This window comes from Acartia tonsa, chromosome 1 (assembly GCF_053477335.1).
Source record: "Acartia tonsa isolate MP-2025a chromosome 1, ASM5347733v1, whole genome shotgun sequence".
NCBI classification, from domain to species: domain Eukaryota; kingdom Metazoa; phylum Arthropoda; class Copepoda; order Calanoida; family Acartiidae; genus Acartia; species Acartia tonsa.
In genome coordinates, this window is record NC_137260.1 from 10,015,355 (window position 1) to 10,042,926 (window position 27,572).

The following is a 27,572-nucleotide window of genomic DNA, read 5'->3' on the forward strand; positions in this document are numbered from 1 at the left end:
TTTTAAATAAAAATAATTTCCTAATCATTGTACTGCAATCTATACTACCATTGGAATAAAATCAAAACTGTATTTGAAAAGGGCCAAAAAAATATTTGTTTGGTCAAATTAATCAAAGAGAAACGCTTCCCTATATTATGATGTCCATCTGGAGAGGTATGACCAAATGATTCCTCAGCAGTATGATTCGAGTGGGCGTGTGACATACAGGTCATCTGCTCTGTAGGGTGGCCATTCAGCAAGGGCTCAATTGGGGCTTCACAGCCTTGGGTACATGTATAGGTTTGTAGGCGACTGCGGGAGTTCATATTCATTGCCATGGTACCTGAAATAAACAAACCTGTATAAATAGGCGATATCATTTTGTCTGTATAAACGTTTTTAAAGTTTTATTTACTATTATTGCATTTATTGCAAAGTATTATCGCTTGCACATTAACGACTTAAGGTTTTTAAAAGCGAAGCTTTTCTTTAATTAGGGTCGGTCCGTACTTTCGTCCGTCCGTCCGTCACAGACGGATAGCTTTTTTCGTTAATTTAGGCATGTTAGAATTATTCTATCGATTTCAAACTTTGCATGGTGATTCCTTTAGTAGTTAGGTACGATTTAGAAAGCGTAGCAACTCTATAATCATTACAAGAATGTCCGTACGTCCATTTTAAATATATTGATTTTTTTACTTTTTTAACAACAAATTTTTATGTGATCTAATCATCCGATTGATCAAATTTTTGGTGTGTTGATTTCTGGGACAACAAAGTATAATGTTATTAGCGAAGCAACTCTATAATTAATTCCTAAAAATGTAAGTATGTCCATAAACATTATCCTGTATCAAGCAGTTTTTCAACAAATCTACTTACAATTCTGCTTCGACTCTAATACATTTATATTCTGATTATTCAGTTAATGTCCGTTTGTCCTACCGTTTCAGTACTCAGTGCTCATAGACAACTAACCCATTTATTACAGTATCATTGTCTAAAGGTCAATATTAACAATTAATGTCAAGGACTATATTTAACAATCTTAAAAGAAGGTGTTTATAGTGTCCATAAAATAATGACGTCATACAATACAAATAATCAATGATAGGCCAATACACAGCCCAAATTACCAATTGCCTGCCAATATGACGCTATTTTTTATAGGCACTATAAAAAGTTTCATCTTAAAATAAAGTGATATAATAGACTCTAATTCCACGTGTTAACTTTACCTGGAGTCATCATGCCATCATCTGAGTTGAATGTCGGCTTTATACAATTAGCTAGCGGACTCTCGCGGACTAACTTGCGCAAACAATCCCTAAACAAATATATGATTATTTACTGTTCGTGTATCTTTCTTTTATTTTAATTAGTATGTTCTAGAAGTAAGCCTCATATTGATCCCATCAACTATTGTTAATTTTACCTTCTTTTCCATCAATTTATAAAAACAAAGTTGTCCAAGGGTGGTGGGTATTAAAGGGATTCTTACTAAGTTACTATTTAACAATCTATTCAGCAATTGATGAAACTAGCTGTCCTTTTGTATATTAATAACTCTATCTATCTAAGCATATTTTTTGTCTTTCTGTTTTTCTGTTCTGTCTATTTCTATACCTAAAATTGCTAGTGATTGTAATATGTATGAAAAATAACACTATTATTTGTCGAATTTTCTATATATGTATTTATTTTGCTATCTATACATGATTTACTTTTCAAAAACCTCAAACAAACAGCTATCCATCTATCTTATTGTCTACCTATCTATCCATGCATCTTACTATCTGTCTATTCACCTGAAATTGCTGCCCACTGTACAGTAGATAAGAAAGTTGACACTGGAATTGATTTCCACAAGAAACCTAAAACAATATATTTTGTATTCAGAGAGAAAGAGGGAACTATGGGCTGTTTATTACACTAGTCCCCAAATTTTAAAATAACATTTTCTTATTCGTTGAACAACTATGGGGACTTTGGTAAATTTTTATTGGTTGATTTATCAAGTTGACTGTTCAAACGTTTCAACCTCTAATTTTAATCTATAGAAGGGATAATTTTGTGTATCATCATTGGGGATGTACATCAATTTATCGGCCTTTGTCTTATACATTTCCTGATTTGTATTGTTTGGAAAAATTACAGATTCAAAGAGTGGAAAAGTCATCACCCTTTATTGTAAAACATAAACATTATCGATTAGGTTAGGTTAAATAAGATTTATATAATTCCCACAAAGTTTTTTTTCTGGGGGTAAAAGTTCCGGATATAGTCCCTTTTGTGGCAACGCTCCTTAAGGGGCGATTTTTCGTTTTTTTCATATTAACTTTTCTCCTATTTCTAGCCCCTTTGGGATGCTCTAACCCTGCGGGACCAATCACCTAACCCAATATAACCTAACCTAAATCAAAAGCTATTTTAAAAATACGACGAATCGCCCCTGAAGGGGCGTTGCCACGAAAGGGACTATTCCTAAAGTTCCTTTACTGGTAACAAAAGGGATTTTGCCTTACATTCAACGGAAATTACAATAAGAAGAGAAATCGGCTGATCAATGGATTTATTTTCGTTGATCTCAATCCATTTAATTAGGTTTTATACGGAAATAGGAAAGTAATAAACATTAAACAAATATATTAAAATAAAACTGTACAAAAACAGTTCTTAAATATTATTTTTTAAGCATAGACAAAATTAATTAGTTTGTTGCATAATAATCGTACATAAATGTCATCTTATCAAGTTTAAAATCGAATGAGCAATTCTAACATGCCTAGATTTTTATAAATACAGTGTGTGTTTTTTTATGAGAACTTTTTTGAAAGGAATTTTACCCCACTTATAGTTATCAGAATTTAATGATTAATGGCTTATTTTCTTCGTTTTTTATAACCATTTATGAAACATCAAAAAAATATTCAGTTTTTATTTAAAAAGTGCAGTAAAATCAAAAATTCAAAACCTAGGTGTCAACATCTAAAAATGGTTTTAGCGCATTTTTCTTAAGCTCAAATCTTCTACCCTTTGCAAGAAAAAAATTGGATTTTCAGTAGTCAACTTTGGGGGGCCAGTACTCCCTCCCTGGTTGAGATATGGACTTCAAACTTTGATATGTTCTAGTACATGTCCCCAAAAGTATCTGTATAAATTAACTCTGTGTCTCTACTTTGAAGCGTTTTGCAGCCATTCTTGCAAAGGGTAGAAGATTTAAGCATGAGAAAAATGCGCTAAAACCATTTTTAGATGTTGACACCTAGGTTTTGAATTTTTGATTTTACTGCACTTTTTTAATAATAACTGAAATATTTTTTTGATGTTCTATAAATGGTTATAAAAAACGAAGAAAATAAGCGATTAATCATTAAATTCTGATAACTAAAAGTGGGGTAAGATTCCTTTCAAAAAAGTTCTCTTAAAAAAACACACTGTATTTATAAAAATCTAGGCATGTTAGAATTGCTCATTCGATTTTAAACTTGATATGATGACATTTATGTACGATTATTATGCAACAAACTAATTAATTTTGTCTATGCTTTGGTATACGGTAGATTATTAATAATATGTAAGAAGATTAACTTAATACATATTGTACAATATCAACAACGTCATGTTCTTATATGAAGTGTAAATAATATTATACTTTTTTATTTTACTAGAGGCTACTCCTCCCCCCCCCCCTTTTCCCTCCTAGAGATATCTAGGGACACATGAGGTGAGCGGAGGGGGGAGGCCGGGGGGGGGGGGGGGTAATTGATCACCCTCCCTTATTTTTCAATTTTAAAAGGGACAAAAAAATTTGAGAGGGGGGTCAATTTTTAAGGCGCGGTTTCATTTTGGAGGGTAAGGGTAGTGGTACCATACCCAAAAATAGTTTAAAACCATCCCTGGACCTATAAAGAAACTTAAAGGAGACCCATATCTGTTGAGTGGTTAGCGAGATCTTTCGCTACAGTCAACAAGATTATATTCAGACATTTTGATTTAATTGAATCTTTATTATACTTTTTTAATTAAGAATTCTTATTTACAAAAGCACATCATGTTACATTTTTAAATTTTAATCAATTAGACTTTCGCAAAGGGTTTGACATAAACAATTAATATCTTAAAATCTTTAGTTATTTTTAGCATGCATGTTAAAAATCTTATCTTTTAAACTGTCGAAAATAAAATAAATCTATGATATAACCATTAAAATCAAATAAAAGCTTATTAATTATACTTTAAATTTTAAATTTTAATTAATATTTTTAGTTTATAAATAATTTCATAAGCTTTTCGTTTAATTTAATCTTATAAGTCTTAATTATAAGAAAAGTGTAATTTAATTGTAAGGCATCTCTTTATATAAGGTTTTTCTATTTACTTAATATTGTTGGAAGATTTATTGTACTGTACATTAAAATTTATTCGGATATAATCACGCAACCTCGATTACTGGAAAAAAGCCCCTTTTTATATTTTGATGGATATAAAGCTAAAAGGCGTATCAATAACCGAAGCAACTCTGTAATTATCATCTTTTTGGAGTATCCTATTGATGGTAATTTTAAAATGGTGATTCCTAGGATAAAATTACACGAAGGCGAAGTGAAGGCCATATAAGTATGACCAAGACCATATCAAAAATCCTACTTTTAAATAATTTTTTTACAGATAAACATCGGATTTATTTTCATTGAGTATTAATCAATCAATATGTTTTTTTATGATATGATTCTAAATATATTATTTTGTTTTTTATGTTTTACTAATTGCTTTTTATATTTGTCCCTTGACAAATAACACAAATGATACTTGGCACTACGGTTTTATACAAAGCCTAGACATATCAATAAATCCTCCTTATTTGTTGGTCAGTTTTAGAATTTAAACATATCAAATGAAAGTAAAAATGTTTTATATCGCAAATCATTGAAATGTGTACAATTACTGCAAGATACTTTAGAGACCTTTAATTTAAGCTTTTTATAGTGCCTATAAAAGATGACGTCCTACTGGCCTACCATTGGCCTATTAAAATGTATAATGGCCTGTCATTTGTAATTTAGTCTGTGCATTGGCCTATCATTGGTCATTTGTTTTGTATGACGTAATTTTTTATAGGCACAATAAAGAGCCTTCCATGTATTAGCAGGAATGTAGTAAGCTTGTTCTTGTTGCGCTAAAAATGGCAATAACTATTCTTGTATAGTTTGTGTAAACATATTTCCGTGGTGAAAGGTAATTACAACCACCACTGTCATAGGGATTCTCAGAACTACAAAGAAACTGAAGCATATATACAAGCGAAGTTGTCTGTTTTAATCTGCTGCATGTTTAGTCTATTTTTTTCATTGTGTGTTAGATCACTAGGCACATCAATTAGCTTTGCATATACAGTGAATGGTCAATGGTATATATAATTTTCAGGTTAGACCAAATAAATCCATTTTTAAATACGAAAGAAAGAATTATGTTTTATGAATAGATACCTAGGGACGTCCAAGGGGGGGGGGAGGTAACAGAGTGCTTACCTCCTTCCCAAATAAAAAGCTTGAACGTCCTTACATATTATCTAAATATTACATAAACTAAATGTAAATTTTATAAAAATATTTCTATTTTTATACACCCACTGCATATTTCCAAAATTATGCATGGCACTTTATTTGGCTAGTTCAGAATAAATTCTTAATATTCGTATTTTTTTACCTCTGATAATAAAAATAGCTCAACAATTTTCATATAATTTAAGGGACAAATTTTATTCTTACAAACAAACAGACAGACAAACATTGTAATATTCTCACCTTACAAATATATCAAGAACCCACTGTTTGAAGGAAGGATTGTATGGACATTGAAGAGCTGCACATTTAGATATGGCTGGGATTTGAACCACCTAAAATATAAAATGTCTATTATATGTCAATCTTTCTTTAATAATTAGCAAAATCAAAGACTGAAAAATAACTTTGGATATATATGTATAAAACTAGCGGATTCGACCATAGGTAGCCCTCTTGGGGCACTTGAGACGGAAGGGTGGATCTCCCCACCTCACCCTCAATTTAGTTTTTAAAAGAGGCGTTTTCTCGTCCCAAAATAGTTATAAAACTTCCCAGGATCTATGAGAAACTATCCTGTAAAGGAGAACCATATTGGTTCTGTGGTTAGCAAGGTACTGACAGACAGACAGACACAGATCCTTTTACTTTATTTAAAGTTAAAGACATATGATTTTGTATTTAACTCCTTCATCCCACATTTAAATTTGGTTTAAAAGAAATTATTGATTTCAAGCTAATTAGGTTAAAAATAACTGAAATTTAGGTTTTAATATAAATTTTGTACCTTTTCAATGTATACATGATAAAATTTAAAATTTAATCTACGACTTAGAGTTGTTTATTTTTCATATTTTAAATGACACTTCAGTAAGCTTTAAATTAAAAACATTTTAATCAAATTAGTTATTATGCACGGAGTAATTCTGTAAAAATGCAAAGCGGATGTGTTTTTTTTTAATTAAAAGAGTTGCTTTTTAAAATTTGTACAAAAAAAATTCATCTAAAATTAACATGCCTGTTTTATAAGCGATTGCTTGTTGGAATTATTATATTTACATTCTAGAATTTAAAAAGTATATAATATATATAGCATAAAAATTTGATAAATTACTATAATCTATTTTAATATTTTCCTTAAAATCTTAAAATAAAAATCTAAATATGTAAATGAGAGTCGATTTATATTGGATTATTAGTCAGTCTATGTTATATATTATTTTACATTTTATCATCCTTTTAAATAAGAACAAAAAATACATTTCTAGTTCATACCCTACTAATCCTTACTTAACCATAGGCAGAAAATTTTTTTAAGAGAAGCTTTTCTATAATTGTCGATTTCAAACTTTGCATGGTGATTCCTGTAGTAGTTAGGTACAATCTAAAAAACGTAGCAACTCTATAAAAGTTACCAGAATGTCCGTACGTCCATTTTGAACATTTTGATTTTTAGACAACAAATTTTTATGTGTTTTTTGAAATACTGATTCCTAGGACATATAATCAAGTCCTAAAAATGTAAATATTCAGGTTATATTCAGATTATTCAGTTCTGACACTCTACAATTGTTAATGTTCGTTTGTCCTATCGTTCCAGAGCTTTTATGGATGTTGTCATCATTGTTTTTATATAAATTGCAAAAACACTTAATACAAGTAAACCCTACCTCATAAAGTCCCAACCCAAGCCTGGGTAGGTGAAGAACAAAGAAGGTTAGGACTAGAACCATCATGATCCTGGCTAACATCATATCCGCAGGGTTAGACGCGTTCGGAAGATTTGTGCTACGTCTTTTCAGCGATAGAAATATCCTAAACATTTAACACTTTATTGAGAAAAAATTGTGTGGATTTACAAAAATAACTCTGATTTTGGTGTTTTTAGGATTAAAAGGATATCAAAGCGTTGGTCCGTAAGTCCTTGCCTAACTTCCTTGTTTATTAATCAATTTTAAGATTTTATGTGTATGACCTAGGTACTATTCAGCCTTGCAACCACCATATTTTGTCTTTACAACTTAACAACTTTATCATGTTTAATTAGAAGATGGGGTCAGACAAACTCTAAATGTAAAAAAACTTGTTTGTAAACATGAGCATGCATGATATATCTACTAAAAACCAGGAATGAAGGGAATATTAGGCTGTTTATTACACCATTCCTTAAGTTTTATATTAGTTTTATTATTTGTTGGCTTAATAAATTTAGGAACTTTTACTGAATTTTCATTGAATGGTTCATTTAGATGAGTGTCCAAACGTTTCAACCATTAATTGTAATCTACAGAAGGTGTAATTTTATAAATCATCATTGAGGATGTACATCAATTTATCGGCCATTGCCTTATCAATTTTGATCCCTAACTAGAAACAACTATTCATTAGGATATATAAGTTGGAAGGAATTTTAATGTTAGGGGGAGATTTGAAATCGGCATCAAATTTTAAGGATTTTTTATAAAATTCATTTTTTGTATAATTCTTTATCTAAAAGTGGAAATACAATTTAAGTTAATTAATTTTGACCAAAAGGATAGGTCGATAAGAAACTACCTGCGCTCTAATTGGTTAAATGATTTACGACACTTAAGCTTCTCCAATCAGAGCGCAGATAGTTTTCCATCCACCAATCACAGATGTCAAAATAATTAACTTAAATTGTATTTCCGCTTTTAGATAAAGAATTATACAAAAAAAATAATTTTATAAAAAATTCTTAAAATTTGATGCAGTTTTCAAATTTCCCCTTAACATTAAAATTCCTTCCAACTTATATATCCTACTATTCATGTAATCAAAACAAAAGTGTCTAATGACGATGACAATGTGCACGTTTCTTGACCATAATTCAAAAAATAATATTATAATGAAAAAGAAAACATGTTCTTTTATGTAAAAAACAATGTTATAAAATCTAAGAAAATAGTTTTTAAAATGTTTATTCATGAGAAATTATTTTAATTTTCGTAATAAAATATCTATTTATCCATCTCCCTATTTATCTATATATCTATCCATCTATCTATCTATCTATCCATATATTTATCTATCCATCTATGTACACATCTGTCTATTCATCTATACATCCATTAACCTATATATCTATCTAATTACCTGAGATTTAACGCTGCTATGATAATGAAAGGAATGATGCACGTAGTTGTCAATGGATGAAACATTTGGAAGTAAACACCCAGCTTTACAAACAGTGGTTCTGCCTAAAAATATACATAAAAATATCATACTTTTAATAGGTGAGAATAGACGCTAGTCTAATAGCTCAAAGGCACCAAAGTACTGCTAATAAAAAATGTATTACTATTTAATTTTTAATTTTAGTAAACAAACCTTTTCAAAATTTTTAAAAATTCAAAAAAAAATCTGTACAAAAAATGTCATGTACGGCATGTCAGGGATCTGAAGGGATAAGACAATGACCGATAAATTAATGTAAAATCACCAATGTTTATACACAAACTTACCGCTTTTGTAGATTTTAACTAGTGGTTGAAACGTTTAAACACTCAACTAAATGAACCCAACAATCAAAATTCAATAAAAGACCCCAAGGATGTTAATCCACCAAATAAGAAAGACTTTGGGGACTAGTGTAATAATTTAATAAACAGCCCATTATCAACCCCTCCCTGACGACATGTACATATAAACTATACCTGTGTAAACCGTTCAGCAAAGTCAAAGTTGTTTATGATCTTTGGTATGTTGAGAATGAGGGCTGTAAAGAATACAGGCAGACAGTAGGACAGCAGAATTCTCGTGTGTCCGCGGTCAAATATACGCGCCTAGCATAGATAGATAAAGAATACATTTACAAAAAAAAGTTAGTGAATAAATATTACAAGCAGCTACGCACCTAGAGGCCTATAGGGGCCCTTAAGGTGGGAGGGGGAAGCCGACCAACCCTACACTTTCAAAAAAAATTTAGGTAATTTTTTCTAGTAGCGATTCTCTAGGTAGGGTGGTGTTACCCTTTCCATAAATAGTTATAAACCTTCTCAGGACCTATGAGAAGTTACACTGTAAAGGAGAAACATATCTGTTTAGTGAGTGGCTAGATTCTTTGATACACACAGTCTACAGATAGACAGACAGACATCATATTACTTTTCTATAAGGATGAAACACAATTTTACTTTAGTATAAAAACATGATTATTATTTGATAATAATCAAAGAAAATTATATTGTTAATAGAAAAGTAATTAAAAGATTATCTTTTGTGTAAATATAATTAAATCCTATAGAGTTGTGCAAATTTTAATTAACCTTTACTTGATTCTTTTTTCTATTATGCTTTTTTGATATTCTTATTCAATAGTATTTCTTTTCATAAAAAAGCAAAAAATATAAATTATAAAATCGTTTGATACTAAAGTAAATTTGTGTGTCTTTTTGTGCCGAAGGAAATAACTAACTGCTGAACCGAAATGGTTCTCCTTTACAATATAGCTATTCATAGGTCCTGGGAAGGTTTATAACTATTTTGGGGGTAGGTAGCACAACCATCCCAATGGAAATCGCTAATATTTTTAAGTGCCGCTAGGCGGCGCCACTGTATGACAAGGGTGCCAAAACTTTTTCCTTATAAAACTACAATTTAAAGTAAAGGGGTCGACTTTCCTCCCTCAAGGGCCCACTTGCTTTTAATAAAACATAACAGCTAGTTTAAATTAAATCATACACTTTTAATATGTCTAGAATTAATTAATAAAAATTCTAGAGTTTTGGATTTACAGACGGTCATATAGCAATTAAAGAGTAGTTGCGCTATTTTTAGAAAAGATATTTTTTATGGGAATTAAAAATATAAACATTTGTTTTTTTCTATAAATGCCAAAAAGTAATTGAATTGTTAACCTTTTAAGAACATTTTAATTTTTAACATGAATCAATAGAATATGACATTATAGTTATGACCATAATATTTCTTCTTTCTTGTAGAATTGTACAGTAAGTAGTCAAGTTTTACATCAATATTATGGCTATGTATGTATCTGAATCTGATAAAGCATTGTAATGTAGAAATTGATCAAATGCCACAAAGACTTCAGGTTGGAAAATTCAGTAGAACAGCACAGACAAAGATTTTGAAATACAGGATTTATTTGTATAAATATATTTTTTTGTCCAAATATAGGTGTATTATTGAAAGCAAAACTTAAATGCACCAGTGCAAGAATTAATTTTTTGTCATACTCTTTAAAATTGCCCTTTTTAATTTTACAACAAGTTTGTATATTGTTGGTCTAATTTTGTTAAATCTAAAGTGCCCGAACAGACTGTATATTTGCTAGAACTGTAAAAGTGCCTGCCATGTAATTGTACCTGATAAAATTTTATAAAAGTATTTACCTGGTATGTGATTGGTTGGCAGACAGCTGTGTGCCTCTCAATGGTTATCACCACAGTGAAAAAAACACTAGATGTTACGGCTACATGGGCTATACCCTCCGTCATGTGGAACAGGTGGTCAGCTATGGACCCAGGCCATAGGATCTAGATAGATAGATAGATTGTTAGATTAGTTGATATATGGATGGATATTAATACTGTAAAGAAGACACTACAAGTGACGGCTACATGGGCTATACCCTCCATCATATGGAACAGGTGGTCAGCTATGGACCCGGGCCATAAGATCTAGATAGATAGATAGATTGTTAGATATTGTTAGCTTTGATGGATATTGACACTGTGTGTGTCTCACAATGGAGGTCAATTATGGACCTAGGCCATAAGATCTAGATAGATAGATTGGTTGGTAGATTTATGGTAGATTTATATGGAGATGGGTAGATAGGTGGATAGATAAAAGTTAGATTAGATGATAGACAGATAGAAAATTAACAAAGGTAGAGATAATAAATATTTATATTTTCTCTACACGTTAATGTCTAATATATATGTCAATTATAATTACAAAAAATATTCCATTACCAAACCAACATTTTTGTAGGAATACCAGATTAGTAGATAGATTCTAATATTTTTGTATTATCCATTTTTATACAGAAATAATATTCAACGTCGCAAAACATTATACTGAAATCATTAATCTTCAGAAATACAGTTTTTTGATTTTATTTACATTTTATTGTATAAAGAAGTAAAGTTTTTCTTTCTAAAGCTTAAGATTTAAATTATTTATAAACCGATCGAGTTCTCCATTTTAGTAAAGCTTCACATGGTTCCCAGGATGGTGTAGGCTATTTAAATTTAAAGATTTGAGCCTTTGGATAGCTTTAGGCTTTTTTATCTTAGAATACAGATCCTAAAGATGCTTAAGGCCCAGCAAATAAAGTTTTAGAAACCAGCGATTTGCAGCCTCTATCGTACGGCTCTAGTTGCAGCTCCGAAGCAAAACCACCAAAATAATGTATGCAACTTAATAGGTTATTCTTATCATAAAAAGTTATTTTTGTGCTCCTATTGGAGAGAATAATAATTTATTTATTAAATAATATGTAAATAGTAATACACAAAAAGTACATCAATGTATTGAGTACAAACTAGGGTTGTACTCCATTTATCAATATGTCTGTTTTCCAGCCTGTCCATCTGTCTATCTATAAACTACTTCACAAAGGAATAAATCTTTAGAAGTAAAAAAAGACTTCAAGACGGGGATCAAAACCCCCACACCACTCATTCTAAGGAATTAGTTTATAACTTATTTCGCTCCATATTGCTTATATGTAACTTGCTTCTTAGTTACATGAGGTGTTTTTTAACTTATGCCTGTACTTTCTGGGTGGTCCATTTACCCCCTATTTTTTAAAAGCAAAGCTTTTCTATAATTAGGGTCGGTCCGTCCGTCCGAGATAGATAGCTTTTATTAATTAATTTAGGCATGTTAGAATTGTCCTATCGATTTCAAACTTTGCACGATGATTCCTGTAGTAGTTAAGCACGATTTAGAAAGCGTAGCAACTCTATAATCATTACCAGAATTTCCGTACGTCCATTTAAAACATGTGGATTTTTTTACCTTTTTAACAACAAATTTTATGTGATCTAATCATCCTTTTAATCTGATTTTTGGTACATTGATTCCTGTGACAACAAAGAACAACATTATAAGTGAACTAACACTATAATCAAGTCCTAAAAATGTAAGTATGTCCATAAACATTATCCTGTATCAAGCAGTTTTTTTAACAAATTTACTTCAACTCTTATACTTTTATACTCTGATTGTTCAGTTTAGACACTATACAAGTGTTAATGTCCGTTTGTTCTACCGTTTCAGTGCTTCGCTTTTATGGATGTTGTCATCCTTGTTTCTAATTGAAGCCACCCTTATATACATTTATAATACATACAAATGAATTTGAATAAAAATAAATTATGCATGATATTATATACATAGGAAACGTCTAGCTCGCTGTCTCTGACGTAGTTTTTTCAAGATTTATATTTTTATCAGATTCTTTTTGGTTCATAACTTTATTCAATAAATTTTCATTTTGTCCTCAAGAAATTCTGAAAATTTGTATTTTTACAACTTAGCAAGATGTTTAAATATAATATTAAGTTTTATGAAAATTGCTAACTCTCATTCAAGACATAAAAAGTAAAATTAATTTAATATATTTTTAGTAGAGCAGCTTCCCTATAACTAAGTGTGTCTATTCAACAGTATATCCATCCAACTTAGTTAGTGTGACCTTATTTTGATTTTTTGTTTGAATATCGTATTCTATATACGATGTTTGTCTGTTGCTAATCGCTGAACCCATATGATTCTCATCTACAATGTAGTTTCTTTTGGGGTCCTGAGAAGGTTTATAACTATTTTTGGGAAAGGTACCACCACAATCTCAAAAGAAATCGCCAAAAAAAATCTCCCAAAAAAATGATATGTTGAGGGGTCCTATCTACCCTTCCCCCCCCCCTCCCCTTCTCACAAAACACATTCTCTAAAGTGCGCCTAGAGGCCTTTAGGGGAAGTAGAATTAAACTACAAACATACTGTAATTGGAAATGAACAGTTGCAGGTGGTTTGTCGGTTAGTCAGTTTTACGGATATTCGGCCATTTCCTATTTCCTAGAGTAGGCGCACTAATGATAAAACCTTACCATAACAGCCAAAGGAATGCTTGTAAGTAGGACGACAATGTCGGTAATGCAGAGAATGACGAGAAGATGGTTGAACACGCTTGACATTTCCCTGAAAACAAATCAAATATTGGTGAGTGCCTATCGAGCAAATTTTGAGATTAAAATCAGTTTTGTTAGCCCCGTTGGCCCGAAGGCCTGAGCTAACAAAGCTGGTAATATATTTTTTTTCTTAATATTTGTGAAAAATTGTCTTTGATACAAGGCAATTTCGGATTTTTTAGTATAGCTGAGAACTGGTTCTAATCCAGCGGAAATTAATTTGTTTCTAAGTCATACTAAAAATGTATTTACCTTCTGAGGAGAACCATAACACTGATGATATTTCCCGCCAGTCCAAATATTGCCACCAACAACGTCAAGATTCCTTGAAAAATAACAAGGATGACAACATCCGTACAAACAAACCTCTAAAATCTTATGGTAGGAAGAACGAAATATCATTAACCCCCAAATAGTTTTTAAATACTCCAAGGACTTATAAGAAGATACACTGTAAAGGAGAACCTGATCGGTCTAGAGGTTAGCGATATCCTTCTTTACACACAGACAGACTGACACAGATCCTGTCACTTTTAAGAATAAACAGTTTTTCTTCTTGTAAATGATTATAATTTGGTACTGTATATACAGATTTAAGTTTCAAATTATTGTTAATCCAATTATATCTAAGCTTTTAAACTTGAAATATGATATACTGGCGGCTACGCCCCTAGATGCATTGTGGAAGGAAGAGGGGGGACCTTTGGTGGAATAAGTTGACCATTAACTTTTGGTTTTGGTTTTGAAAAGGAAAAGTAAGGGTCGATTTCTCTTGGAAGAGTGGGGGTGCCTCCCACAAAATAAATATAACTTTACAGGACCTTTACTGTGAGAAGCTTCACTGTAAAGAAGAAGATCAACATCGGTTCAGTATTTACCAAGATCTTAAGCTTCATACAAATAAAACCTTACTATTTTTATTTTACATAATAACATATCGTACAGCATATACCATGGAAGTTCAGAAACAAAAAACATTTTTGCCTATTTTATTTGAAATAATCAGTAAATTATTAGTAAGTCAAGTATCTACAAAGCTTTTAAAGATTTAAGTTTTGCTGTTAGTGCGACTGTCTAATTCTATGACGTGCACATTGAAAACCTTAGTTATAAGGTAGATGCTCTTTTAATAACTGCATCATAATATCTATTTATGTAATGTAAGGCCTAGCTATTGTAACAATCAATTCTACAAAAAAAATCACGAAACCTTTGGAAGTTAGCTGGGGGTATATCTTGTTTTTTTTCATATAGCCGAAGAGGGGTTGGTAAGAAAGGGAGGAAAAGGGGAAGGGGGTTGTGGGGAAATTTTCCATTAGAATTGTTTGTAAGAATATCATTCCCTTTTCCCTAATGTAATTTTCATTAACTGTTTATGTAAATAAGAAATGAACAATGCACAAAATAATTTTGAAAGGAAATGCTTATCTATAATTAGGGTCTGTACGTCACAGTTAGCAAATTTCGTTAATTGTTATGTTAGAATTGTCCTATTGATTTGAAACTTTGGATGAAGATTTCTGTAACAATTAGGTAAGATTTAGAAAGCGTAGCAACCCTATAATCGTTACCAGAAAGTCTGTAGTCCATTTAAAACATTTTTTACAATATTTTTTTTGTATGATTTTTGAAAAATAATTTCTAAGGCAACAAGATACAATAAGTGAAGCTAAGCATCGCTAATATCAAGTCCTAATATGTAAATATGTCCTTAAAAAGAATCCTGTATTTGCGTACTTTTGTAACAAGTCTATATGCAATTTTGTTAATATTTTTAAATACTCTGTTGATTGAGGTTTGACATTCTTCAATTGTTCATGTTCGTTTGTTTTACCGTTTCATTTAAGAGATTTGCTTTTACGGAAGTTATCATTCTTGTTTTGGGAAAATATAGCATCAAACAATTTTCTTACTTAAACCACATTTACTTCTAAATAAGCAAAAATAGCTTAAAACTTGATTAATTAAAAACCAAGCTTGTATCTCCTTATAATTTCCCTTACTAATATATTGTATAAGCTGAGTAACTGGATGTAAGAATATACATGGATATTATGATAGGGCAAATTGTTGTTAATTTAGCTTGCTCATTTATTGGTCAGTTTGTATATCCAGTAGGAGGGGAGGGAATGGGATAAAGGGAATGAAAGGGGGAATTGTTAATTTAGCCCACTGCAAGATTCACTTTATTAGAGAAAATAAAAAATCTGGTGTAAGATTCAGGTAATAATTTATCCATTGCTGTTGTTCTATATAATTAACTAGCGGCTACGCCCCTAGAGGCCTCTAGTGGCACTTTAAATGTTTTTGTCTGTTAAAGTTAATTTTTATGACGATACCTCTTTATTTGACGTTGAAGTCTCCCCTAATTTTTTTAAAATTTCGATTTTTTTGTCATTTCTCTTGGGAGGGTGGTGGTACCCTCCCCCAAAATAGTTATAAACCTTCCCGGGACTTATGAGAAGCTACCCTGTTAAGGAGAACCCGATCGGTTCAGCGGTTAGCGAGATCCTTCGGTACACACAGACACACAGACAGACACACAGACAGACACACAGACAGACACACAGACATCCTGTTACTTTAGTATAAGGATTAATTTAATTAATTATCTCTTGAGTGCATCTTAGAAATGCAAATACCTACAATTATAACAACTTAATGAATATAAAATGTTAAATCAATAAAGATATTTCATCAACTATGTAAATAAAAAAACTTTTTGTGTCATTTTTATTTCCTTTGTTGATTTAAAAACTTTAGGTGCTTTTATCAAATCTTGATTGGATGGTTCATACTAAAAGTCGAAACTTTACAAATAATTACACTACTTTTGTTTATCATCATTGGGGATCTATTTCAATTTATTATTAAGATTTCTGCTTATGACTAAAAATATTACTAAAAACTAGAGCTTATGGCAATTTTCATTGTAAGCATTACATTTTTCTACTATTAACACAAGCCTCACTATTTGACTTTTTCATTTGTACGCATTTTTTTACACAACCTTTAAATTGGTTATGGTCCACAAATCTTCATAAATTAGGCCTTTAGAAAAAACGGTTTGTAGGGCAAATTTAATGAAATAATCAATTTTGAAATTTGAAACATAGATCTCGAAAACAGTAAAAGTGTCTAACTATGATGTCAGAAAAATTAACAATTAACCAATAAGAAGCCAGTATTCACTGTGGTTAAATATATAGCGGCCTCTCATTGGTTAATTTTTAATTTTTTCTGACGTTATAGTTCGACACTTTTACTGTTTCCATAGATCTCCCACAACTGGTTTTCCGAATATATAAAGCTTTTTATATAAGAATTGTTAATTTAAAAAAAAAAAGACATTTCTCTTAAAACACCCTGTATCTTTTTTTTATTGCAAAGAATTTAAACGGGTTTAAATTTGAGGCTGCTGAGTCCTAATTTAAAAAAAATGTATTTATATTCTTGGACTTATTATGCAGCTTTACAACCTATGAAAAATCCTCTATAGTTTCTCTTATAGAAGTATGCAGTAATGAAAATATATTATACTTCAACACAAAAGATTATTATCAGGGATCTAAAGGGATAAGACAATTATCAATAAATTGATGTAATTTCCCAATGATGATACACAAAATTACCCTTTATTAAGATTAAAAATATTGGTTGCAATTTATGAATACTCAATTTTATGGGCCAACAAATAAAAATTTAATAAAAGTCCCCAAAGTTGTTAAGACAACGAATAAGAAAACGTTATTATTAAACTTTGGGGACTAGTATAATAAACAGTCCAATGTCCCCTCCCTCCCTGATTATTATGCTAAAAGAATGAAGGTTAGGCGAAAGAAAAGTGAATTATAGTTTTTATTCATGCATTCTTGTCGAACAAAAAGTTCATATTAAAATTCTTCTTTGATAATAATAAAAGTACTCTATTATAAAACCTACAAAAATGTCTAAATAATTACATTTTTTATAAGCAGATTTTTATTTGTCTTAATTATTACATAAAAAAAGGTACATTTAAATTATAACAGCTATGATAAAAATATTAAGTTAAAACTAATTCAAAATAATCTTTTATAATGATGTGTTAAATGGATGAAAGGCAGCAATTAACAATAACAGTGTACATTTAAATTACAAGAGTTATAAAGTCATTACTAATCCAAAACAATCCTTTAATTAGATGTGTCAAATGGATAAAAAAGCGTCAGAATAAAAAGAATAGTGTACATTTACAGTACAAAAGTTATGATAACAATACAGACAACTATCTCCCTACCTTTTTCAAAGACCTCTTTCGTCTGCTTCTAAATTATTTACTGCTAATTGGCTGTGTTAATATAAGCGACACCATTAGTTGATTTTCAATGACCCAATAGAAAGGTTGCACAAGGCGGTTTCGATGTGGAGATACAGTTATTTAACCCTATCTCCCTCTAGTGTTTTACTCTAATGTCAAAACTAATCCTAAATATTCTCTGATTAAAATGTCTTAAATGGACAAAATAGCTGAACTTGAAAATGTACTATGTTAAAATTATGGAGTAGCTTTGCCACGGATAAAAATATTTTTTCTGACCTGTAATCCAAAAATTGAATGGATTGAGTAATGAGTAGCTGACCTCTCTACCACACTCATATGTTATATCATCTAAAAAAATTATAATATATAAGAATAGTTGTTTATCGCATCGTATTATATACAGCTTTCAGCGGATATTAAAATTAAAAATTATAAAATTTAAATCGGTTTTGTTAGTCCCGAAGGGCCCAAGGTCGGTGCTAACAATACTGGTATTAATTTTATGATCTTTATCTTAATATTCGTGAAAAATTGTTTGTAATGCGATGCTATACATGATTTTTTTAGTTTACTGCTAACCGGTTCTTATCTTGCGGATATTAATCGGTTTCGAAGTCATACTGGAAAATATGTTTACCAGGTTTTGTCAATAAATCAATGACGTACAGATTGCACAGTCAAAAAGCAGCTCCGATGTTAAGGCTTTTTATTTTTTGCAGTCTCTTAAATGTTTCCAATGTTCAAAATAATCTCTGAAAATTACTTTTTTTCCATCTAACTTTGAAATAACAAAACTTTTTTTCTTTCTATCTTTGTCTGTCTTTTTCATGAAGAATTTATTTAAAACTTTTCTCTTCAAAACAGAATTAAGCTAAATAGATTATGAAATTTAGTCCAAAACTCAATAATAGTTATTCATCGCATCGTTTTTTGAACAGCTTTTAGCGGGTTGTAATATTAAAACTAGATGGCGAAGTGGGTAAAAAAATTATATATTTGATACTTTCCATAGGCAAAACCTAATCGGTCAAGCCAAGATAATAAGCCTAAACTAAATAACAATACTAATTTATATGATAAAATACAGCTTATACCAACAATGAAATTAATTCGGAAAAAGATCACGAAACCTATACTTGTTTTTCAGCTGTCGTTGGGGGGCAACAAATATATCAAATATGTCAAATATAGTTTTCCTTAGGTTGATAACAAAACTAGTTTAATCAGAAAATTAAGAAGAAAAAAGCAGAAATGAAAAAATATAACAGGTTATTTACATCAAGTTTTTATATCAATACACAAAATATATAATGATATTAGACTAAATGAATAATTGATAGGTAGAATATCTCTTAACGCCAGTAAAACACTTATATGTTTATTAAACCATATTTTAAGTTGTGGAGAGTACGTCGATTCGTCCGTCTGTCATTTAAAAATAACAAAAAAGATGTTTAATTCTTTTTTTTGTAGAATTTTTTATATATTAGACTAATTCTAACTGATTTTTATATTAATTTTCAGGGTTTTTTCTAGAGCCCAATGAAAATTAAAGTTTTGCCTCTGGGTGAGGTGCTTATTGTGGACAAGGCTATTCTTTAAATAATGAAATGGGTGAGGGGGGGGGGGAGTCAATAAGAGTCAGATGTTAGAAGTTATACAAAAATATTAAGCCTCATATAAAGTTTTATAAGAGTCAGATGTTAGAAGTTATACAAAAATATTAAGCCTCATATGAAGCTTAATAAGAGTCAGATGTAAGAAGTTATACAAAAATATTAAGCCTCATATGAAGCTTAATAAGAGTCAGATGTTAGAAGTTATAGAAAAATATTAAGCCTCATATGAAGCTTTGTTGATGAGGAAAGGAAAGGGAAGGACAGAAAAAAGCCTAAATCAAGGAACCTATGTAAAGCTTCATTAAAATGGAGAACTTGACCAGTTCAATAGTCATTGAAATCTTAAGCTACAAACTAATTTATATAATAGGATGCATCATTGCATATGGGGATGTATGTTATATTCACGAAATAAGGGATTCTTCACACTATACAGTATAATAAATTGGTTCTTTAAGTGTCATTTATCATAACTAATATTGGGTTTTTGAGTATTAATCAGTGATTAATTGATTATCAATTCTATTCTAGAAAAATAGTTTATTAGTTGTGTGTATTTGTCAGTTAATATATCGTAAACGGCTGCACCAAAAGCTCTTCAATTTTCAGTGAAGTTTGGTATTGGTACAAGATAGGTTTAAGAATATGAAGAACCCAGGAATAAGGTATAACCAACAAGCGAAATAAATGATGGGGGGCAAATGATGAGGTCGTCAATTTTACGATGTGTTGCCCCCCAACGACAGCTGAAAAACACGTATAGGTTTCGTGATGTTTTCCCAAATTAATTTCGTTATTGATATAAGCCGTGAAGAACCCCTAAATAAACCATCACCAATAATACTCTCGTAAAGATCATGAAATCTTGTAAGTTAATGTACTCTTAGATTGTGATGGAGTGACATAGGGACAAATGTTACGGACGGACATACATTATAGAGTAGCTTCGCTATAAAACCCACTTACCAAGTATTGTATGGAGAACAGAGATATCAGTTATCAAAGGACTTGTAGTTTCGGGATCGAGTCCCACTCTGAAAAAGAAATTATTCAACTAGTCGCATATATCAGAGTTAAGGAACTCTTTATAGTGCCAATAAAAAATGACGCTATACAATATGAATGGCCAATGGTAGGCCAATACACAGACTAAATTACCAATGGCAGGTAAGTATACATTTTAATTGACCAATGGTAGGCTGTTATGACAAATTTTTGATTGGCACTATTAAAAGCTTCCAGTTTTTTAAATTTAAAAACACAGAAAAAATTTTTATACTTTTGACATTTCAATAACATAATTAAGTCTTAATTTTAGTATGAAAACAATGTCTTAATATTTACCATATTAAACAAAATGCCAGGATTAATTTACAAATGTGAGCATTAAATGACCTATTGTGCAATTCAATATTGTCTTATCCGTTGGCTCAAAAACTTTGGGTACTTTTATTGAATTTTGATTGGTTGCCTTAATTTTAATCTTTAGAGGGGTAATTCAGATCAATGCAGCTGTACTTTTATTTATTGTCCATCGTCTTATCCCCTAAGATCCCTGATCTGAAATCATAACAATTAAAAAATAATTATAAAACTCTTTAGAAAACTTTTCTTCTGCAAATCATACCCTAAGGGACATTTCATCTCAAGAATAACCAATTTTCCCTCAAATTTTCTGACATTTTTTTATTAATGGCTTGATTTCTTTATTTATTAAATTACTGCTTATCAGATTATATTATTATCATAGGAAGATTTGCTAAATTTTTTTCAGACCCATCATCCCTATCTGTAATTAATCATAAATGTTGGAACTTTTAGTTGCATAACACCAATTGCTGTAAAGCTATTATTTACTTTTTGTTAAATTTTGTTACAACTAAAAATAATTTAGATATAAACCCTTTTATGTAATAGGCCTTTTGTTATCAATCAATCAATACAATATAATGAATTTAAAATTGATAGGTTGTAGAAAATAAAATTTCTACCAAATGATTCAAATATTAAGTTCACTTAAAGTATGAGTCATACCAATTGACAGCCCCTTAACTATGCGGACATAAAGACACACTAAAACAGGATTAGAATAACAAAACCGAGGATATTTCAATTACAAAAAATTCAAAAAAAATGACATTCTAAATTTCTATGAATGATTCAAAAGATGTAAATATACAACAATAAATGCTGAATAAACGTGAGTGGATTTTTTAAACAAAATATTTTCATTTTTCAAAAAAAAAAAACTAGGATGACAACATCCAAAGGGGCAAACATAAATTAGAAGACGATCAATGTGACTTGCATTGATAGATATGATGCTTTTTATTTCATTGACGCTTTTTTGAATAAAGAATATGAAAAAAATGCTCTTCTGTTCAAATTTTTAATCAACTAAGGTATTGTGTTATTGTTATTACAATCATCACGCAACTGACATAACAGCCGTTAAGTGTATTTCCAGAATAGCTTCAAAACCGAATATTAACCGAATAATAAAGTAAAATAAAAATCATAAATTTTACAGATATATATCAATTTTTTATTTTCCTATCAGCGGAAAGCTGTCTATATTACGATGCGATAAATAACTATTAGAAATTTTGAGTTTATGTCTTAAACCAATCACTACAATGTGAACAACAACGATTCAATTAAATATTAGTCAGATATTCTTAAGAAAAGAATTATTAGAAACTTGAATAGAAAATCATTATAGCAATAACATAAATATATATGCAGAAAAGAAAAAATATAATTTCCTTTTTTAAAAGAAATAAATCTATATTCTATTTAGAAGATTCTTTTATTAATAAATTCAATTTACCTCGAGAAAAAAAGATTTAAATAACCATATTTATATGAATAGTTTGAAAATATAAAAGATATAAATAAGGTTATCAAATGCTTTGTTTTAGTCTAAGTGTCAATGAATTTACTTATATACAGCTTTTAGGTTTAGAATAATGAATACACATGGATATATTGACGGAGGAAAATTGTTGTCAATTTAGGTTGCTAACACTGAGGTCACTCATGGGTCAGTTCCTTCATCCGGTAGGAAAGGAGATTATGGGGTAACAGGGGTGCATCGTTATTTTAACCAGCTACAAGTTTCACTTTATTAGAGTCCGTGATAATCGGATGCAAGATCCAAGTAATTACAAATTACTTTTACTTTGACAACTTTATGGGGTTAGTCTGATAATTAAGCCAACATTACTAACAAAGACCACTTATACCAGCATCATAATCCAGTGATTAGCTAATGGCCGATAACTTAATGCACGTCCCCAATGATAACACACAAAATTATCTTTTTCTGTAGATTACAATTTTTGGTTGAATCGTTTGGACAATCAACATAATCGGCCGACAAATAAGAATTCAGTAAATTCCCCAAAGTTTTAAGCCAACGATTAATAAAACGTTAATATAAAACTTTAGGGACTAGTGTAATAAACAGACCACTGTCCCCTGCATACTGTAACAGGATGTCGTACTTACTTTCTGATGTAGTTCTCATGGAATATGCTGAGACACGTAGTTATAGAGCTGTTCAAAGGATCACGCAACCTAAATTTAAAATTTAAAACATTCAGTTTTAGAGTTAGATTAGAGGTAAAGTAACATTTTTTTGTTTGCAAAGCAATGAACTGATTGAGTTCTCCATTATTTGGTTTCGGAAAAAGTAAATCTAGTTTCTAGTCTATTTATTATTTTAATAAGTAATGCAAAATATCAAGACTAAAATTAGGGTAAAAAATATGTTAGATTCTTCCAACTAATTTCAAACATTTTATGATGTTTTTTTCGCAGGTACAACTTAGAAGCCGTTGCATTACCAGAAAGACCACAAGTCAACCATGTTGATTTTTTACATAAATTTGTATAGGATATAATTATCCTATTTACTTACTTCTCAAACCATTATGCTCAATGTTATATGCGAAGAATTTTGCAAAAGTTTGACTTAAATTTTTCGTTTAGACTTATATCTAATTTTTGGTTCCTCAGAGGAAAAAGCGATGTCACTGTATAGTATACTTTTTTTATTTAGGTTTGTCCAACTGTATGATATATAATCTTTGCTTTTATGAGCGTTGTCAACATTGTTTGAAAAAAAACCTGCATACAAGATAAAAAAAAGGAAATCTATGATATGATATACTCCTAAGTATTAAGTCTTTTTTGTCTGAAGCATAAGATCTCGGCTGACTTGTTCTTTTGGGTTGTACTTATTAGGAATGCTTTACAAATGTCTTGAAATGGTTTTAAGCTATTTTACACCCCCCGCCTTTCCCTAGAGGCTAGGGGAAAATCAACCAGTCTTATTAAAAAGTAATCTATGACGTCACTGATTCACATCTCTAATGAATCTCTGATATCTGAATTTATCATTCGTTGCTCAACAAATCTCCCACTCAATCACAATTTGAATTGCAAACCATAAAACAAACAAGAACATATTTGTTCAGAATTTTTAAAAGCGAAGCTTTTCTATAATTAGGGTCGGTCCGTGCGTACGTCCTTCCATCCGTCAGAGATAGATAGCTTTTATTCATTAATTTAGACATTTTAGAATTGTCCTATCGATTTCAAACTTTGCACGATGATTCCTGTAATACTACGATTTAGAAAGAGTAGCAACTCTATCATCATTACCAGAATGTCCATATGTCCATTTTAAACATGTTGATTTTTCTACTTTTTTAACAACAAATTTTTATGTGATCTAATTATCCTTTTGATCTGATTTTTGGTATATTGATTCCTGGAACAACAAAAAACAACATTATAAGCAAAGCAACTCTATAATCAAGTCCTAAAAATGTAAGTATGTTCATAAACATTATCCTGTATCAAGCAGTTTTTCAACAAATTTACATACAATTTTGCTTCGACTCTTATACTTTTATATTCTGATTATTTAGTTTAGACACTATACAAGTGTCAATGTCCGTTTGTCCTACCGTTTCAGTGCTTCGCTTTTATGGATGTTGTCATCCTTGATTCAATATGGTTTGTTTATCGGCACGTTAATATGTCAAAAAAAAAATTTTATTATTGGTTAAAGTTATCTTTTTAAAAAGCTTCACTATTATAAGATTTTATCACATCATATTATAGATAGTAAAAGAAAAAAATATATAATTAATTCTAATTTAGTTGGCCCCGAGGGGCAGAAGGTCTAAGCCAACTAAATGATGTAAATACATGATTTTATGTGGCTGAGAACCGGTTCCAATCCAGCATATATTAATTGTTTACAAAACCATACAGCAAAGAAATTTACTATTTTAAACTAATATTTTTGATTTTACTTTTTTTTTAAATCAGAAATATGTGAGAAAATTACAAAATACTTTCAGAGTAACTATAAAATTAAGTTATAGTACATAAAGTTCGGGAAAATTTTAGGAATATTTTTCCCAAATTTTGCATCAACAATTGTTATTCATTGTGAAGTTTGAGTATTTTTTCAAAAAGTTTTATGAAAACACTTGAACTTTTAAAGGATCAATATTTTAACAGAGAAATTTTAGAGTGGTTTTAGACTTGAAACCAAAATTAAAAAGCAGAGTTTTAAACATTAAATTTAGATAATTATACTTTTAAATGAATGATATAGCAGTTTACAGCTGTTTTAATTTTTAAGCATTTTTTTAGTTTTATTTTTGTTCACTGTTTTAATCACAAATGATATAAATACTTTTTTTCAAGTAACTTAATCATTGATATATATTGACATTTTTAAAGTTTTAAGTAAATTCGATTGGGTTCCGATAGATACAAACTTGTTTTGAGTTATGAGGAAAAAACTTTTCTAGCATGCTTTCATAGTGATGAATATCATATGATTGTTTCCATATTTGGAATGATCCTATAATATTCTATTTTCATAACCGCGGATAATTGTCTATATAATGTCATACTAAAACATCTAGTTTTTAAAAATTAGAATATTGAAGAATTTTTTGTCTACCTGCCATTTGGATATACGTCCATTACGATAAAAAGTATTTAGCAAACTATAAAATAATATTTCAACAATCCAAAACTCCGTCGCCTCTCTCAGTCTCAGTTCCACCTCTGTCGGAGGTTGATAGGTTGATACTTGGAGAGAGAGAGAGAACACAGGAGAGTGAGAGAGAGAAAATGGCTGGGAGAAGGTGCGACAAATTTGAAATATTTCTGGTCGGCTTTTGGTAACTAAAGACTCACAACTTTGCAACAAAAAATGTTTCTAAAAGTTGTTTATTGACCCAAGAAGGGAAGGGATAATGAACTCTAAACTATACTGGGAATTTTAATCCCCTTGGCCTTAAAACTTTAAGTACTTTAAAACTTGATTGATTTGTTAGTGGTCTCCAATTTTTAAACTAATAATCTTTAGTATTCTAAAAGGGTAATTTTATTTATAATCATTGGGGATGTAATTGTACACCTACATTAATTTATCATCCATTGTCTTTTCTCTTAAATCCCTATGATTTACCAAATAATAAAAAGTACAAGGAGGCTCTATAGAAGCAAAGGTTTTAAAACATGTAAATAAAAAAAAATGAAATTTAGTTGTACTACGTGTCAACTATATGGAGCACCCTGTATATTAGTTGTACTACATGACAACTATATGGAGCACACTGTATATTAGTTGTACTACATATGACAACTATATGGAGCACCCTGTATATTTGTTGTTCTACATGTGACAGCTATATGAAGCACCCTGTATATTAGTTGTACTACATGTGACAATTATATGGAGCACCCTGTATATTGGTTGTTCTACATGTGACAACTATATGGAGCACCCTGTAGATTAGTTGTACTACATGTGAAAACTATATGGAGCACCCTGTATATTAGTTGTACTACATGTGACAACTATATGAAGCACCCTGTATATTAGTTGTACTACATGTGACAACCATATGGAGCACCCTGTATATTAGTTGTACTACAAGTGACAATTATATGGAGCACCCTGTATATTGGTTGTTCTACATGTGACAACTATATGGAGCACCCTGTAGATTAGTTGTACTACATGTGACAACTATATGGAGCACCCTGTATATTAGTTGTACTACATGTGACAACTATATGGAGCACCCTGTATATTAGTTGTACTACAAGTGACAACTACAGGGTGCGCCACATAAATCCGGACTTTTTTTAAACGGCCATAGCGCCAAAACTACTTGACCTATCATTACATTTGACCCCACTATAAAAAGCTTAGGTAATGACCTTTTTGCCCATGAAAATCTTTGGACGATGGAGGACGTGTACGCCGAGCTGGACGCGCATATGTTCAACAAGGCAGATTCAAAGCGCGCATAGTTTACCGTGGATTTTTTTACTTGGGCCTACTAAATCTGACCTCAGCCCATCTGTAGGTGAGATAGTATTATGAAACTTGCTGGAGATACTATCAGATACCTAGTGAAAACACTAGAAAAGACTAGAGCTCTCTATCCCAGCTGACTTGGCTGTAGTACCTCGACAAAGTGAATTGTGGTAGATTTTAAGATGTCCAATATGTCAAAAATCTTGAAAATTTCTCGGTTCTTGACTTCTGGGGTCCATATGGAACCTTGAAACTAGTTTTAGACTATGTGTTGCGATAACAACCTTATCTTAATCTTCATGCCATTTTGAAAAATGTATAAAACGTTGTTCTAGATCAACTGTGGCCCAAATGAGAGCCGCCGTGTCAAAGGGTAGCTTGAAAGATGGGTTAATTTGGATCCTGCGGTTACTCACGTCCTTAAGGAGATGTGGCCTCCCAGCCGCCCCAATCTTAATCCAATGGACTTTTGGGCATGGAGCGCCATTAAAGCATGAACCAATAGACAAGCCCATACCAAAAAGATCTCTCTCATTGTTCCTATTATAGAGAACTTCGCCT

General features: G+C 30.7%; 1 protein-coding gene across 1 annotated transcript; it reads right to left on the reverse strand.

The window, feature by feature from the left end:
- On the reverse strand, positions 1 to 25,740 carry LOC145312839 (FMRFamide receptor-like). The gene is made up of 14 exons (XM_080152079.1): positions 25,641 to 25,740; positions 23,162 to 23,230; positions 20,618 to 20,685; positions 18,309 to 18,380; positions 13,982 to 14,054; positions 13,649 to 13,739; positions 10,922 to 11,065; positions 9,224 to 9,352; positions 8,664 to 8,767; positions 7,217 to 7,361; positions 5,790 to 5,881; positions 1,791 to 1,856; positions 1,221 to 1,309; positions 1 to 325 (listed from the first exon to the last, which is right to left on the reverse strand). The coding sequence occupies exons 1-14, from the start codon at positions 25,661 to 25,663 to the stop codon at positions 45 to 47; spliced, it is 1,446 nt and encodes a 481-aa protein (XP_080008205.1). The 5' UTR covers positions 25,664 to 25,740; the 3' UTR covers positions 1 to 44.
- Between the last annotated feature and the right edge of the window lie 1,832 nt (positions 25,741 to 27,572).